Source organism: Pezoporus occidentalis, unplaced genomic scaffold (genome assembly GCF_034315485.1).
Source record: "Pezoporus occidentalis ecotype Australia unplaced genomic scaffold, CSIRO_AGI_Poc_V1 ctg16, whole genome shotgun sequence".
NCBI classification, from domain to species: Eukaryota; Metazoa; Chordata; class Aves; order Psittaciformes; family Psittacidae; genus Pezoporus; species Pezoporus occidentalis.
In genome coordinates this window covers 4,425,708-4,440,999 of record NW_026913425.1, presented here as the reverse complement: position 1 = coordinate 4,440,999, position 15,292 = coordinate 4,425,708, and the positions used below count along the sequence as shown (strand labels likewise).

Here is a 15,292-nt window from a genome sequence, read left to right as displayed (position 1 = left end):
TGAAGATCACTTTAGCTGCTTCTGACAATAGCAGCAACTTAAGGCTAAGCAGTATTAGCACAGTTTCCTGTCTGATGTCTGACAATGCTTCAGGGACTTCCTAAATGGAAGTTACAGCATACTTTTTAATGGCCACCAGCAGAAACTGGTGGAAGAAAGTCTGATAGCTTCCATATCCTTTTATATGTTTTTGGACTTCGCATTGGTCTGTGACAAGGAATTTCATTATGTATGTAGGGGCATGTGGAAACACTGTTTTATGTTTAAATCTAATTATCTCACAGCATTCTTGTACCTCCAAGTTCAATAGGATGAGTGTGATACTTGGAACTTTCTTACTGTAGAGATTTTGCATTAACATGAAATATAACCTGGAACAAAGTAGATCACACAAGCTTCTGCACAATTAGGGTTTTTTACTTGCAATGGTAACAAAGTAGCTTTTCCTTCATGCTGATAAAAATCTAGGGGTAAATAAGAGAGGCTTGGATGGGATGAGCAGAAGCTGTATATACAAGGGCTGGACTACACGATCTCCAGAGGTAGCTTACAAACCTAATGATTCTGTGATATGGTGAAGAGAATACAGAACAAATTCCAGGATGGTTTTGGCATGAGGCTTTTTTTCTGTTAAATGACCTTTTTCCATTATTTCTTAACAGAGCATTGTTGGGCAAGTTACAGCAGATTACAATCGAGAGCAGCTGTGGCTTGCTAATGAAAATCTGATTGTTCAGCTGCAAGCCAGAGCAAAGGGATTCTTAGTCAGACAAAACTACCGGGAGAGAAAAGCTTACCTTCAAAGCCAGGAACCATCTGCCATCAAAATACAGGTATTGTTCTAGAATGAGATGGTGACAGGGCTTGGGTAATTTTCTGCATGCGACAGGTGATCTGGCTGATTCCTACCACTGACAAAATTTTCAAAGAGGTGTGTCTGCCTGTTTTCATGATCAGCAGTTCAAACTTCTACATCTGCAAATATGTTCTTGTCCTCATTGGAGAAATTGTGTTTTTAAATAGCAAATATCAGTTTTAAAAGAATGGCTCATACCAGCCTGCAGTCTAAGTTATTTCAATGAAGAAACTCAGAAATACATAGCCCTGGCTTTCTTTTCAGCTGTTCAGCCTTGTGCAACACACCTAACTATGCATAGTACAAAATCAGAACACATTACTGCGTATTGAAGCAAAAATTCCTTGGCAAAGAACAGCTTAGGAAATACATTCCTTTCTAGACTATCCCCAGTTGGAAGTAATTTCCCTCTGCTCCTTGAAGTCATAGCTGGGTAGGGAGTGGCAGCCACTCTGGTGTTCTCAGGCTCTGGCAGTGTTTCTTCAATGTCTTCAGCTTGCAGAATTCTTTAAAGAGTAGAAAGAAAACTCTGCTGGGAGTGTGAACACGGATGAATGCATGCACAGTGGTTTTAAATGGTGAAATAGCCACCTCCTGCTAGAAGCAATTTACACCAGTCTTGAAAGATGATCACTCAACCTTCCCAAAAATAATAGAAGAATTTACAACTGATGTTTTCTAATCTATAATGATACAACTCATGATTTTACCAATAGCAGCTGCCACTGGGATTAGCTTTTCACTTTATTGCATGGTGTCTAAGCCCAGCAAAGGACTGTGATATTCTTTGAGAAATTCTGGGTCTGCATAAGGGTTCAAAAATATATAGAAATGTAGATAAATAAAGTTGATCTCTGATTATTTTCTATGGGTGTTAAAATAGAAATGAATTGTGAAAAGATAATAAGTAGAATTAAAAAGCTGGAGTCACTGGCTGGATAGAGATGAGATGCAAAATATGTAAAGGTGATAAGAATATCAGTTATTCCTGTCATTGGGTTCCTTACCAAGAGTTTGCTTCTGAGCTAGCAAAGGGAGGGCCAACTGAGGGAATTGGGAGCTTGTAATTTGTGGTACAAGATGATCCTGAGCGACCCTGGAAGATCAGAGACTTGGGAAGGAGTTCAGGGCAGGAACAATTGGGGTCCAGCTAGGTAGGGAACAGCTTTTGGATATAATGAACAAGAGCTGGCACAGTATTCCTTGTGTGGGATGAAGCCAGTGACAGGGATACTAAAGGATATGGGTGTACTGGAGATAAGAATACGGATTCTTATCTCTTTCCCTCCCTACAGGGAAGGGAAGGAAATGGCACTGGAAAACAAACTTTGTTCTAAGATTGATCAAAATTAACATGAAATGTATCAGGGCACCTAAAAATATAAAGGCAAGCTTGCCTACACCTTAGTTATCTTTTTACCACAATGACAGTTTTTATTTACATGATAAACACTGTTGTTAATTTTAGTGTAAATATGCATTTCTTGTTAGTAGTAATGGTCTCCTGCCTTTTATAAAACAGGCTTTCTGGAAAGGATACAAACAAAGGAAAAGCTATGTTGACAGACTAAAGGTGCTTCAAGGCAATGTTGCTGCTATTGTTAAGGTAAGATCCCCCTATGTTTTGGTGCTTGAGTATGTTTTGTCCCTTGGCTTGGTCCTCCACCACCTAGAAATCAGAGACAAGGAATACAAACAGGAGACACTTGTGCTCCAGAAATGTTGATGGCGTTGAAAGTTGTTTAATTGACAGGGTAAGCGAATCACTTCTTGAAAGTGCTGTGTTTGACTTCTATCAGGCTTTCCTGAACTTAAGCATCTCCTAAAAGATTTCCTTACACTTCCCTTTCCATAATGCTAAATTAAAAAATATTTGAGTTGACAGTGTGTTACATTTCATTAAAAGCTGTCAAATCTGTTTGAAAAGTGTTCACCTTTCTGAGATGCTGATGGGATATTATGTCATGAGTATTGCACGATATGGTTTCCTGTGTCTGAAGGAGACTGGTTTACAACTGAGAGCTGAGGCTTGAAGGTAGAAACTGCTGTCAAAGATTATGCTACACACAGGTGGTTAGACCCTCCAGCTCAACTTGCTATCTCAGTCAAAGCCCATTAATCTGGTCACTGGACTGTAGGAGCCCAGTGGTACAGTCATCTACGGTGCCGATTATAAGAACAGTATGCCTGCATAACAGGACTCTCAGAAGTAAGTTTAAAACATTCACGTGCAAACAGTTTGTGCAGTGTCTGTTAAGTTTTTATTTCATTTAAATTTCAGATTCAGTCATGGGTCAAAATGTGGCTTGCAAAGAGATCTTACAGGAAACGTCTGCAATACTTCAAGGATCATGTAAGTCCTTTTCCTTCACTTTGGATATGAAGCATTAAAATAGGGTAATACAACTGTACGGGCAGTTTTGGGAATCTCAGGAAAGAGATTCTGCAGTGCGCATTTCTGAGCAGAGATGTCTCATAACTATACTCTTTTGCCTAACCTTGGTCCCTTTCAGAACGATGAAATTGTGAAGATACAAGCATTTCTCAGAGCAAACAAAGCCAGGGAGGACTACAGAACACTAAGTAAGTGGTTAACAGGTGAATGCTGCATGTTTGGAGGGAAGTATGGTACTATGTTCAGTTTTTCTGTTTGTTTTTTTAACCTTCACCTGGGGGTTCTCAATCTTCTATTCCCCTTCAAAAGCAGATGCAAGTGTTTGCACACCAGTTGTTTTACAGCTAAAAGCATTTTGGTTAACTGTACTTACACAGTATGTCAAAAATACTGCTCTAACTGGCATAAACATCCCTCTGAAGTTCCAGTTTTCTGAGGGTTTTAAGAGTCTTATGTCAACAAACAGTATTATGTCAACTAACAAGCCTATTTATTTCAACTACAGTCGGTGCTGAAAATCCACCCCTGACTGTCCTGCGCAAATTTGCTTACCTCTTGGACCAAAGTGACTTAGACTTTCAAGAAGAACTAGAAGTAACAAGGTTAAGGGAAGAAGTGGTTACAAAAATTCGATCCAATCAACAGCTGGAGAAGGACTTGAACTTAATGGATATAAAGATTGGACTTCTGGTGAAAAACAGAATCACTCTTCAGGTCAGCAGGCTCTGTTCAAGCTCCCTTGGTAGCATGCACTGAGCACTTCTGTGTGTTAAGGAGCTCAGGGTTACTCAATCACAGCATGGCTGAGGTTCTGGAGGTCCTCTGGTGGAACTCTGCTGCTCAAGCAGGGTCACCCAGAGCAGTGTGCCCAGGACCATGACCAGATGGCTTTTGAGTACCTCAAAGGGTGGAGACATTACAACTTCCCAGAGGAACCTGTGTCAGTGCTTAAGAATTAGTTAAAATACTCCTGGTAAATTAAGCACTTTCTTTGCATGTCGTAAGCAATCTCATCAAAATACCTTGCAGTAGATGTTGTCCTGTTGTCTTGAGCGGTATGGTAGTCTGCTGCTGAATGTCACTCTGTTTTGCTACTTGTGGAGAATTGTAATTGCTTAGTAGACTTCAGGAGATTGGAGTAGAATTCTCTGATCATATTAGAGAGCTTGTTCATTGTTAACTAAATGATGAATGAGCCTGTACAGGAGATCAGGTTTCCCAGATGATCACTGTTGGCAAGCCATACTGGTGACAAGATAAAGATGTTCAAAAGGCTGGCTAGTGAATGGAAGAGCAAAATATACAAAGTTGTTAATAAAGTTAGCATGGTTTGGAATATGTTAATTTTTTCAATTTGCCTTTTTTGTGAATATATAATCTAGACTTTTGATCATCTGTCTGCAGGATGTGGTACTGCACAGTAAGAAACTTAACAAAAAGAGCAAAAGTCAGTTGGAAGAGATGGTTATGGTTGATAAACAGGGCATCAAAGGTTTGAGTAAAGAGAGAAGAAAGAAACTGGAGGCTTATCAACACTTGTTCTACCTTTTACAGGTAAGTATTAATGTAAAAAGTTGACAAGGCAGGAAATTCCTGAGGAAAAACTACATATATGTTGCTTGCTTTGTTTTAGTGATTGTGGTAGTGATTATGAAGACTTTTGCTGTAGTATGCAGACTGCAGCAAACACTATGGTCAAGTTCTAGTATTTCCTGTAATTGAGAGAATCTTTCATGTCTTTAAAACATTCAAAAAATATAGCTGTTTTTTCTTAGAATAACTTCAGTCTGTCCTGAAGCCAGAGAGAAATGTTTTCCTCCATATCACTTAGTCCATGTAAATTACTGTCCCTATTATTGTGCATTATATGTTACGGAAAGGAAGTTTCTGCATTATATACTGTGCAGCTGGCAGTATATGATGTATCTGTTCTTGTGGTCCTTTTATCTCGTCTCATCTCACTGAAGTTTTTCTAGAAGGATTTTAGATCTTCCCAGGGCAGACGCTCTCTAATACCTAGGTGGACATGTAGTATGCTATGTCATGTTGGTAGATAGCCATTTTCATTTGGTAAAATATCATTGTCATTGGATCCATGGACCTAATGCGCAGGGGTACTGTTCAGAGAGTACAAATAAAATCCTTACTGGTGTTAATCACAGATATCTAATTGTTCAATATTCAGTGTTTCTTACGCCTCAGAATTTGGAAAAAAATAAAGCCAGTGTAGAAAAGTCACATATACAGGAACAAACATAAATGCATTTAGTGATGATGGAAAGGTAGAGAGCACTGCCCCCTAGTTTGTCCTGGACCAGTACTATTTCAATCATTGTTTTTTTCACAGACTAATCCCACATATCTGGCAAAGCTGATTTTCCAGATGCCACAAAACAAATCAACCAAGTTTATGGATACAGTCATCTTTACTCTATACAACTATGCCTCAAATCAACGGGAAGAGTATCTGCTTCTCAAACTCTTCAAAACTGCTCTAGAAGAGGAGATAAAGTATGCGCATTCAAAGGAAGACTTTAGTTGCTTTGTGTTGGAGACTGTTCAATGAATACTTCATATGTAAAAGAATTTTACGGTTAATCTTTAAGATGTTGTAAAATTAGATGCATATTTTTGTTTCTAGAGAAAACTTTTCACATAACTCCTTTGTTAACTCCACCTATTTCCAATTCATGAAAAAATTATGGTGGACAATATTTTTGTATGAAAAAATAGCTCGGAAAAAAGCAGACACTGGGGTTTCTTGCTTTGTGCTTGAGTATTTAAGGGTAGAAAAAGTCTTTCCTTTCTCTATAAGTGGAGGGTAGTGGCTTGTTATCCTAAAACAATAAAATCTTATTTTATGCCCTTAACAGGTACCTGCTGAACAGGTATTTGGGCCTGAATCAGGTATACGTTAGCTGCCATTAGCTATGCTATGTTTCAGGGGCATTATTATAACACATATAGAACTCAGGTAGTAATTTCTATAATCTTAATTTATTTGAAAGCCTAAGAAATAGACTGTATAAACCTGTTTCAACATAGAAAAGGGATAATTTTATATGTATGGGTTTTGAACACACACATAAATACATACATAAGTCAGATCTGAACTAATCTGTTCTTGATACAGCTCTAAGGTAGACCAGATACAGGATATCGTTACTGGAAACCCCACAGTCATTAAGATGGTCGTCAGCTTCAACCGAGGTGCTCGTGGACAGAATACTCTGCGCCAGCTCCTGGCCCCTGTGGTGAAGGAGATCATGGAGGACAAGTCCCTCATAATCAACACTAGTCCTGTGGATGTATACAAGTCATGGGTAAACCAGCTAGAAATGCAGACTGGTGAGGCCAGGTGAGTGAGGAAGCTGGACATACTGTACTATTTCAATACATGAGGGATCCCTCCTTTCTGCTGTCCCTTTCCTTCTCTGACAAATCGCACTTGTGCCCATGCATCCCTTCCCTACCTTTCTGCAGTATAATGAAAGTTTGGGGGCAGAAATGCTTGAAAAACATGTACTTTAATCTGTTCTGAACAACACAGGGATACTTTCCTGGTCATGAACTTCAAAGTCAACTACTTAATCATTATAAGTGTAGTAGACTATGCCATGGAAGAATTTATAGCCTTTTGCCCAATTTTTATAATAGCATGCCAGTAGTGTTGCAGGCTTTTGAGGAGCTATGCTGGAGTGGGATGTGGAGATGAATGCCTTAAATTACCATTCCCCTTTTGTAATTAAGGGAAGGTACATGATAGTGTGTGCACCTCCACCTAAACAAACTGCCACCCTCCAAAACCACAACGCTAATGCATTTAAGACTTTCATAACTTAGCTAACTTCAGCTTTATTTGTCTGACTTTTTTTTTTTCTCTTCTGTTCATTGATTGCATTTACAAAGTAAAAAAAAAAAAAATCTCAGATACATTTAGCCTGGTTTAATATCTGTTTGCTTCACAGCAAATTGCCATATGATGTAACCACAGAACAAGCACTGACACACACAGAAGTTGTCAGTAAACTGGAATCATCAATTCAGAGTTTGCGAGCAGTAACTGACAAAGTTCTCACGACCATATTCTCCTCTCTCAACATGATGCCGTAAGTGTTAACTTAGGAAGATGCAGTTCATGTGCAGTGAGCTCCGCTTGAAACTCACTGATGGGCACCCTTTCAAATTACATGGTTTCCGATAATTTCCCCAGTAGAGGGAGTGGTTTCTCCACTTCTACTCTGCTTTATCAGCCTCATGAAAGACTCCCTGTTCTTGAAAATTCTGTTTTTCGTTATCACCTCATTTTATTTTTTAAGTGGCTGTAAAAAAAACCCAGTTACTTGGCTGACTAGAATAACTGGTTTATGTTTGTTTAAGTCTTTCCAATATTTTTCCTTTTCATCTGTTCTACATGTAGTTATGGAATGAGATACATAGCCAAAGTTCTGAAGAGCTCTCTCCATGAGAAATTCCCAGATGCAACAGAAGACGAGCTATTGAAGGTAGACACCTGAGGGAAAACTGTTATCAGTTTGTACTGCCAAAGGGGATTTTTGACACCAAGCATTCTAAGAAACTAATAACACTCATTTACTGAAGTAACTTGGCACTTGGGTTGAAAAGGGGTATTCTTAGAAAGCTGAAGTTTATCTGAATCATCTTGGGGTTTGTATTTGTATTGTGGTCCTTACCATCAACAGTCCTTTCATAGAGAAGACTGGTCATATACCTTCCCTCGAGTTGTTAAATAATATGTCATTAAAAAAAAAGCCATATTAAAAATATGCATTAATATTGTAATATAAATACAATGAGAAATGGCTCTAAAAATGAATTGCAAGTAGATCATTACATTATACTTAAAGATGCTGTCCTGGGTTACAAAAGTTGTAGGAATGACAATTGTACAGACTAAAAATTAAAGTGTGAGTAATGGTACTGGCTTGCTGGCCATCACTCACCAACCACAGCCAGGGTGCCTCTTCAGAGGGCTTAAGAAAAGTGCTCCATGAGCCTTCCAGCTAGCTGAGAGACTGTCAACTCTCTCAAATTAGAATTATTTACCCTTCAATAAAGATGCTTTCACTAGTGTTTAATGACATGGCTCTAAAATAACATGCCATTCATTTTAATGGTACTTCCCCATTATTCTTAAAAAAGTTATAGCTCAGTGTTTTATATATATATATATGGTGCATACAGGGCTTCAAACTCAGCTGAAAAATTAATTCTACTTTTGTGTGGTTTACCAATGAATTGGAAATACTTGCATGCAGCATTTATGTGGTATTCCTGTCCATCACTCCAGAAACACAGATTAAGTCATTGCTCAATTTGTGGCAAAGCAAATAAAAAAGGCAGGCAAGTAGAACATAAGGCACCCAATTGAAATTCTAGTTTGAAATATGTAGACTGGAAGTTCTGCATGTGACTACACAGAGGCAAATAGCAGAAAGAAAAGTCCTGCCTGTTTCTGAGATATGGAAGGATTAAAAGTGACCATTCACACAATATAAATTACTGTAACATCGTTATAGATATTGCAGTTTGGAAAATCTGTTCTCTAATCTTTTAGGTCTGCATGTTGTCCTCATGAGAAACAGTGGATTGCTTGTCAGTGAATGCAATAAATGCTGGCAGACATCTGTAGCAAATAAGCCTCTGGAGCTGTACCTTGAAAATCTGGAAGAAACAGTTGTATTTGTCTTTGTGTTCAACTCAATGCCTTATATTAGCTGACCTAAAGCCAGCACCAAATTCAGATGTGATTGTCAAAGTCCGTAACTGACATTCACAGAGGTGCTGCAAGAGGCACATGTTGTAGAAGACCACAGGTTCTTTTAGGTTAGCTACATGGTAACATGTATGTCTTAGGGGTTCTTCTAAGCACTGGTTCCAATAGGTCTAATTCAGAAGTAGAAAAGATTGATCATGTTTTGTTAAATGTAATTACTGTGTGTGAAGGGAAGATCTCCTTATTTTTTCTTTTAGATTGTTGGCAATCTCCTGTACTATCGCTACATGAACCCTGCCATTGTTGCTCCTGATGGCTTTGATATCATTGATATAACAGCTGGGGGTCAGATACACCCTGACCAGAGAAGGAACCTAGGTTGTGTGGCAAAAGTCCTTCAGCATGCTGCTTCTAACAAACTCTTTGAAGGAGAGAGCGAACATCTATCTTCTATGAACACTTACCTCTCGCAGACATACCAGAAGTTCAGGTATGCAAAGCCCTTACAAATACCTATACAGTAAGAGCCCTCCTCTAGTGTGTGTAGAGCAGGTGGACTCCTTGTCTGTAGAAATTCCTTGGAGTTAAAAATTTTGAGTGATCTGCCATAGAAGAAATCCTCACTGTTAAGGAAGTTGAAGCAGGAGTAACAGGAGGTATTTCTGCTTGAGCCTTACATTGAGAACTCATCGTCTCTGCTGGCTTGGTTGCAGTAAGGCTTCCTTACTGCAAACACAGATTGTAAGAGCATCATGGGTTAATCGGTTATCCAGCAGAAATAATGTGTTCTTTTGGTTGGGAGGACAGTTGAGTGTTTTGTCTGAAGAAAAGAATTGGGCAGGAAAAGGTTGTGGTCTCCGTTTTTATCCTTACATCTTTGCAGAGAGATTCCACGCAGATTTTATTCTTTCATCTTGCACACTCGTAGGAATTTGCATGTTTTGCCATACTCTGGAACACAAGTTCTTTAGGATTATAGCCCAGCTTTTGGGGTGATTGCTATTATTAGCTTATAACTGAGTCTTGAGTTGTTGAGTCTTGAGACAAATTCATTTTCAGGACGTGTCTTTAATGTCTGCCCTTCATGAGATTAAATGCACTGTTCATAGACTGAGTTTCCTTGAGAAATCAGCCATGAACATAAAGATACTCAAAATTAGCCATTCTCTTTAATGAAGTACTTAAGGGCATGACATAATCATGAAGAAATAATAGAGTAGAAAGTGTTACAATAAGAATAACAAATGCTAATGTAAAAGCCTACTCTTCATTGTTGGCCCTTTGATTGCTACAAAAGGAAGATTTCCTCTCCTAATTAAGCTAACTTTATACAAAACTGAATCTCTGGGTGGCTGCACTGTGCACTTTAACTAAACCCTCCTTAGTCACCAGCGATGGCTGCTCTCAGCTGCCTGTTCCTCTTGTACTCACCCAGCAACTGCAAATGCATCATTAGCTATGTTAAAAGCTACCAACCCTGCCTAGATCTTTTGCTGTGCATTTATGAACTTGTGCAGGAATTTGTCTAAACCCTTCTTAAACCTTTGAGATCATTTGCCTCCACAAGCTCCTCCTATATTCAGAAGTTTGCTACCTGTCTGTTAAAACAGTGCTTCCTTTCGTTCATTTGAAAATAGTACTTTTCTGCTAGTTTTATTGCATACCCCTTTGTCCCATAACTGTGGGATTTGATAAATGAATTTTGCACCTATCTCATTCAATGCCACTGTTTTTTTTTGTGCAACTTGATCATATTCCTCAGCTTTTTCTCTCCAGACTAAGGAATCCCAGTCCCTTTTTCCTTTCCTGTCCAGGAAAGATAGAACACTTTGTCACTTGTATTCATGTGTAAATGCACTGCCTCCGAAAGTTTCCTTCAAACACTAAATGTAGATTGCAGATATAAGACAAATGTAACACATGGGGACAGACTTTTAGCAGGGCCTGTTGCAATAGGATAAGGAGTTACAATTTTAAATTAGAAGAGGGGAGATTCAGGCTGGACATGAAGATGAGATTTTTCACACTAAGGGTGATGAAATACTGGCACAAATTGCCCAGTGTGGTGGTGGATGTGTGATCCCTGGGGACATTCAAGGCCAGGCTGGATGTGATTCTGGGCAATCTGATCTAGATGAAGTTGTCCCTGCTTATTGTAGGGAAGGGTGGGCTAGATGACCTTTGAATTGACCCTTTCAATGCAAACTACTCTACGATTCTCTATGTCAAACACTTGAATGTGTGTTTTTGTTTTATACACGCTAACTGAAGTGACTTTATAGGGGACAATTACAGAATCTTTCTCATTTTCTCTTAGGAATTTTTTTCAAGCAGCATGTGATGTTCCTGAACCAGAGGAGAAATTCAATATTGATGAATACTCTGACATGGTGACCCTTAGCAAACCTGTCATATATATCTCCATTGAAGAAATTATCAATACCCATTCGGTAAATCAATGAGAATATACTAGTCAACAGATTAATGTACAGATTATTAAATACTTGTGACAAACACTCTAGGGGAAAGCCTTAGTGTTTGCCCTTCCTTTTGAAATAATTTCTTCAGTTCATCTCTGAAGTGGTCTGGAATTGAGTATTTGCTTTTTCCTAGAAGACTGCTTCCATGGAAAAGCACCATCTTGAATAATAATTAGAATATGAAATATTTTTGTTCTAATCTAGTGTGACATTCCTCATTTATTTATATTTATAATAATTTTCCTGTCTTGGCTAAGAAAGTGACACTAATTTGAAGAATCTCCTTTCACTCTGGGAATAGAGGAAAAGTCAGTGTATTTCATGACTCTGGTGTTGCGTCATATGTTTTGTTGGAAGCAGATGCAGAAGTCTGATTTAGAAGGACTGAAGCTGTGGCATCCTGCCAGTTCTTTATCATGGGTAAAGAAAAGATTAACTGTAGTCTTTAGTATGACTCATTAGGGTGTAAGTTAAATGTCTACCACATGGCCCTTCTAAAGCTGGGATATTTCTACCTGTTTCCTGGCTTGCAAACTATCCCCTGCAATGCCCTCCTCTCCCTCTACCAGCTCCCCAAATAAATAAACACCACCCTCAAAAAGCACAAAAAAACCAAGAAGAACCTTCCACTAGTAACCTGGTCTGTTAAAAAACGTATATACTGGATTGTCTTTTGTGCCTATTCTTTCTCTTTTTTAAGGCATGGACCTATGCCTGCATGTTACATGATCAGTGGTTGCATTTAAACACTAGTCTTGGTCAAAACTCCTCTTAGTGGGTCTTATTGCATGTCTAAGGTGTTATTTGATCCTAATGTGATGAAGTATTACTATGTAATTTTATATTAGCTGATAAAATACCAAACAAAATATGAGGTAAAATGATGAAAATAAATTGCCAAACAAATGCAGTCAAGCAGCTGGTCTTTTTTGATAACATGATTATGCGCATTTGCCTGCCCAGAAGAATCAAACAATTAGGTCCTTTGGCAGCCTGAACCTTCATCTGAGTTGCCTTCTCCCACTGCACCTTCCTTGCAAATGTAAATTGAACTTTCTATTCTGCTCATGCAGGTCAAAAAAATAGTTTGAATAAGAGGAGATGCATAAATATCTTGTCTTTTGTCATGCATTGCTCAGCTTCAGAAAAAGTTTTCAAATTTGCCCTCTGCCATCATCTCCCATGGCACTTGCCTACAATCAGTTTTCACTGCACACCTCTGTTGGCTGTAGCTGGAATGGGAGATGTTGCATTCATCAGCTTTGTTTTTTGGTGCTTCCAGATATATCTCTTGCCTTTGCCCCAAAGAATTTGTCCTGTGAATGTCTTTTTCATTCTGTGCTTGTATAGCACCAAGCATGGTGGAGTTCTAATCAGTGCATAGTGTTTCTCAGCAGGTCTCACAGTATCATAGTCAACATTATGTATAGTGTGAGGTAGCTGCTGCACATAAGAGAAACTTATTTTAAACAGGTTAATGGTCATGGGCTTGTAATTCTCAGTTCTGTCCTATAAGTACATCTGAAATGCCTTTCTCTTCTGAATGTAGGCTTTCTGGTTGTCAGTTAGTTTCTAGTAACCGGTAACTTTTGACTATAACTTGCAGGTTTTAAAATACTTCAAATCCTATTTTTTTGCCAACTGTGCATGCTTTGCTAAATTCCAATGATGCTTGGTGACACTCTCTTTCCATTAGCTCTCCAAGTAAGGAACATTGCTTCTATAAGGAATGGACTGTTAAATGTAGCAGTCACTAATGCTGCTGGCTTTATCTAACTCAGCATGAGGTTACTTTTCTCATGGATAATGAGAGCCTGTTTTCAAGAAAATGTTATTGCCTTGTTCATGCTCTTTAGCTTGGCTCACCAGTATTTTTGTGGGTTAAAGTTCTGAGGATGCGCCCAGAAGCAAGGGAAGTTATTGTGAATATGTTCACAAATCTCCTGCAACTTCCATTAGAAACTGTGCAGCAGTTGCCACATAGCTTGTTTCTTGCTTTCCTGTCAGAAATCACTGTATTTGTACCACTGTTGCTGTTGTAAGCTACTGAAATAGCTATATATAGGTATCTCCACTTCAGAGATGATTGCCAGAGAAGCACAGCAAGCTGTTTTGCAGCAAGAGCAATCCCAAATTCATAGTCCAGAACTGAACATGCTTCCCCACCCTGGGTCCTCAATAATCCTGATCACATCAGGTCTGTTTTACAGCATTGAGTCTCCAGATTTATCTACAAGTATAAAGACACTGAGAGTGTTTGGGGTAGAAGAGGAAAGGGTGGAATTTTTACTTTACTTTTTTGGATGATACTTCATTTACATCTGTTTATAGCTACTATTGGAACATCAGGATGCCATTGCCACTGAGCCAAATGACCTGCTGAACGAATTGCTGGAAGGGCTGGGACCTGTTCCTGATGTAGAGTCTTTCCTTGGTATGCTGTTCTTCACCCTTATGGTTAACTTCACTAAATGGGGCAGAATGAAATGGGGATTGATTTTAAATACTCTCGTGTCTCACATAGTTACAGTTTGCTCATTTACTACAGAACTATTTTCTGAAAACTTTCTGTAATATCGCTCCTTATAATTGAAATTTCATCTAATTTGCAATATTCACTCTAAAGAGTGATGTGATTCAAAATCCAAACATTAGTAATTTTGCAACTAGAATGATCCAGTTGTGCTCAAATTGTAGATAGAAAACAAGTGATTTTTTTTAATATCATGAGCTTAAGATATGCTACTAGTGGCTAAGAACTTGGAAAATGTGCACAGAGAAGAGAGAATATTTTATTCTGATACTTATAAAAAAAAATTAAGAAATTATGTAAATCTATTAGAGTTATAGGGAATAAATGTGACTGTGATATTTGTCTTAATTGTTCTAACATGTGAACTGTGTAGAAAGCAGCTAGGTTGTCATGGATTATATCAGCTTCCAAACTGATATAATCAGCTAGGTTGTCATGGATATCAGCTGATATCAGCTTCCAAGCCTGTTAACATAGATGCTACTCTTTCATTTTGCACTATCACTGCATTTTTGGACAAATGATTATCATCATGATTGTATTCTTCTTTGAGAAGATGACTTGTGAGTCCCTTGCACATCAGTAGCTTGAAAAGCAAGAGCTGGTGGCATTTCCAAAATATTCCAACTGGACTTAAAAATAACTGGCTTATGGTTCTGACTGTTCAATGTCTAGGAAAAAATAAAAATAAAAAATCCCGCTTCTAAATGGTAGGAATGGGTGTGCTGTTTAATAAACTTTTGTATTTATCATCTAGGTTCTTGTTTGCTTTGTGCATTGAATCATGGGAGAAATGGCAAACTTAGAGTAAAAGATATTTCCTTACAGGAGAAGGAGCTGTTGATCCCAATGACCCTAACCGGGCAAGCACACTGAATCAGCTTGCAAAAACAGAGATTTCACTGTCCCTAACAAGCAAATATGAGTTACGAGAAGGTGAAGATCAGGATCTCAAGAGCCTGATGATAAAGTATGTTTTGCTCAAAAACCTATATTTTTGGCAATGTTTTATCTTTTTTGTTGTTTTAAAGGTTCCTTCTACTGTGCTGTCCAGACTAAATGCATTTTTGAGTTACTGAGTTACTGAGCGCACTCAGTTTTCCAAAGCCAGTTTCTGTTTGGTCTTAGTCAAACTTTTGCAGAAGTCAGAGAAAGGGCCAGTTTTTCCAGAAAGTTTCAGAAAGATAAACATGCTGCAGTTATGTTCTGGAGCATGACTTGATCATTATCTAGCCTAGTAAGTGCTTTTCCATAAATTTGTAAAAGCATTCTGCTTTAAAAACTGTAGCCC

At 38.4% G+C, this 15,292-nt stretch overlaps 1 protein-coding gene and 1 long non-coding RNA gene across 5 annotated transcripts in view; one reads left to right on the top strand and one right to left on the bottom strand.

Annotated features, from left to right (window-relative positions):
- LOC134160439 (uncharacterized) overlaps positions 1 to 15,292 on the bottom strand; it is a 456,110-nt gene that overhangs the window by 263,970 nt on the left and 176,848 nt on the right. The window lies entirely within an intron of this gene.
- IQGAP2 (IQ motif containing GTPase activating protein 2) overlaps positions 1 to 15,292 on the top strand; it is a 124,990-nt gene that overhangs the window by 99,866 nt on the left and 9,832 nt on the right. For all 4 annotated transcript variants that reach the window (XM_062612366.1, XM_062612364.1, XM_062612365.1 and 1 more), the window contains 14 exons: positions 663 to 833; positions 2,379 to 2,462; positions 3,138 to 3,209; positions 3,370 to 3,439; positions 3,757 to 3,965; positions 4,656 to 4,805; positions 5,599 to 5,762; positions 6,385 to 6,609; positions 7,220 to 7,360; positions 7,672 to 7,756; positions 9,246 to 9,478; positions 11,306 to 11,438; positions 13,800 to 13,902; positions 14,830 to 14,971. In XM_062612366.1, the coding sequence (XP_062468350.1) occupies positions 663 to 833; positions 2,379 to 2,462; positions 3,138 to 3,209; positions 3,370 to 3,439; positions 3,757 to 3,965; positions 4,656 to 4,805; positions 5,599 to 5,762; positions 6,385 to 6,609; positions 7,220 to 7,360; positions 7,672 to 7,756; positions 9,246 to 9,478; positions 11,306 to 11,438; positions 13,800 to 13,902; positions 14,830 to 14,971 (1,982 nt within the window). The remainder of the gene's footprint in view (positions 1 to 662; positions 834 to 2,378; positions 2,463 to 3,137; positions 3,210 to 3,369; positions 3,440 to 3,756; positions 3,966 to 4,655; positions 4,806 to 5,598; positions 5,763 to 6,384; positions 6,610 to 7,219; positions 7,361 to 7,671; positions 7,757 to 9,245; positions 9,479 to 11,305; positions 11,439 to 13,799; positions 13,903 to 14,829; positions 14,972 to 15,292) is intronic.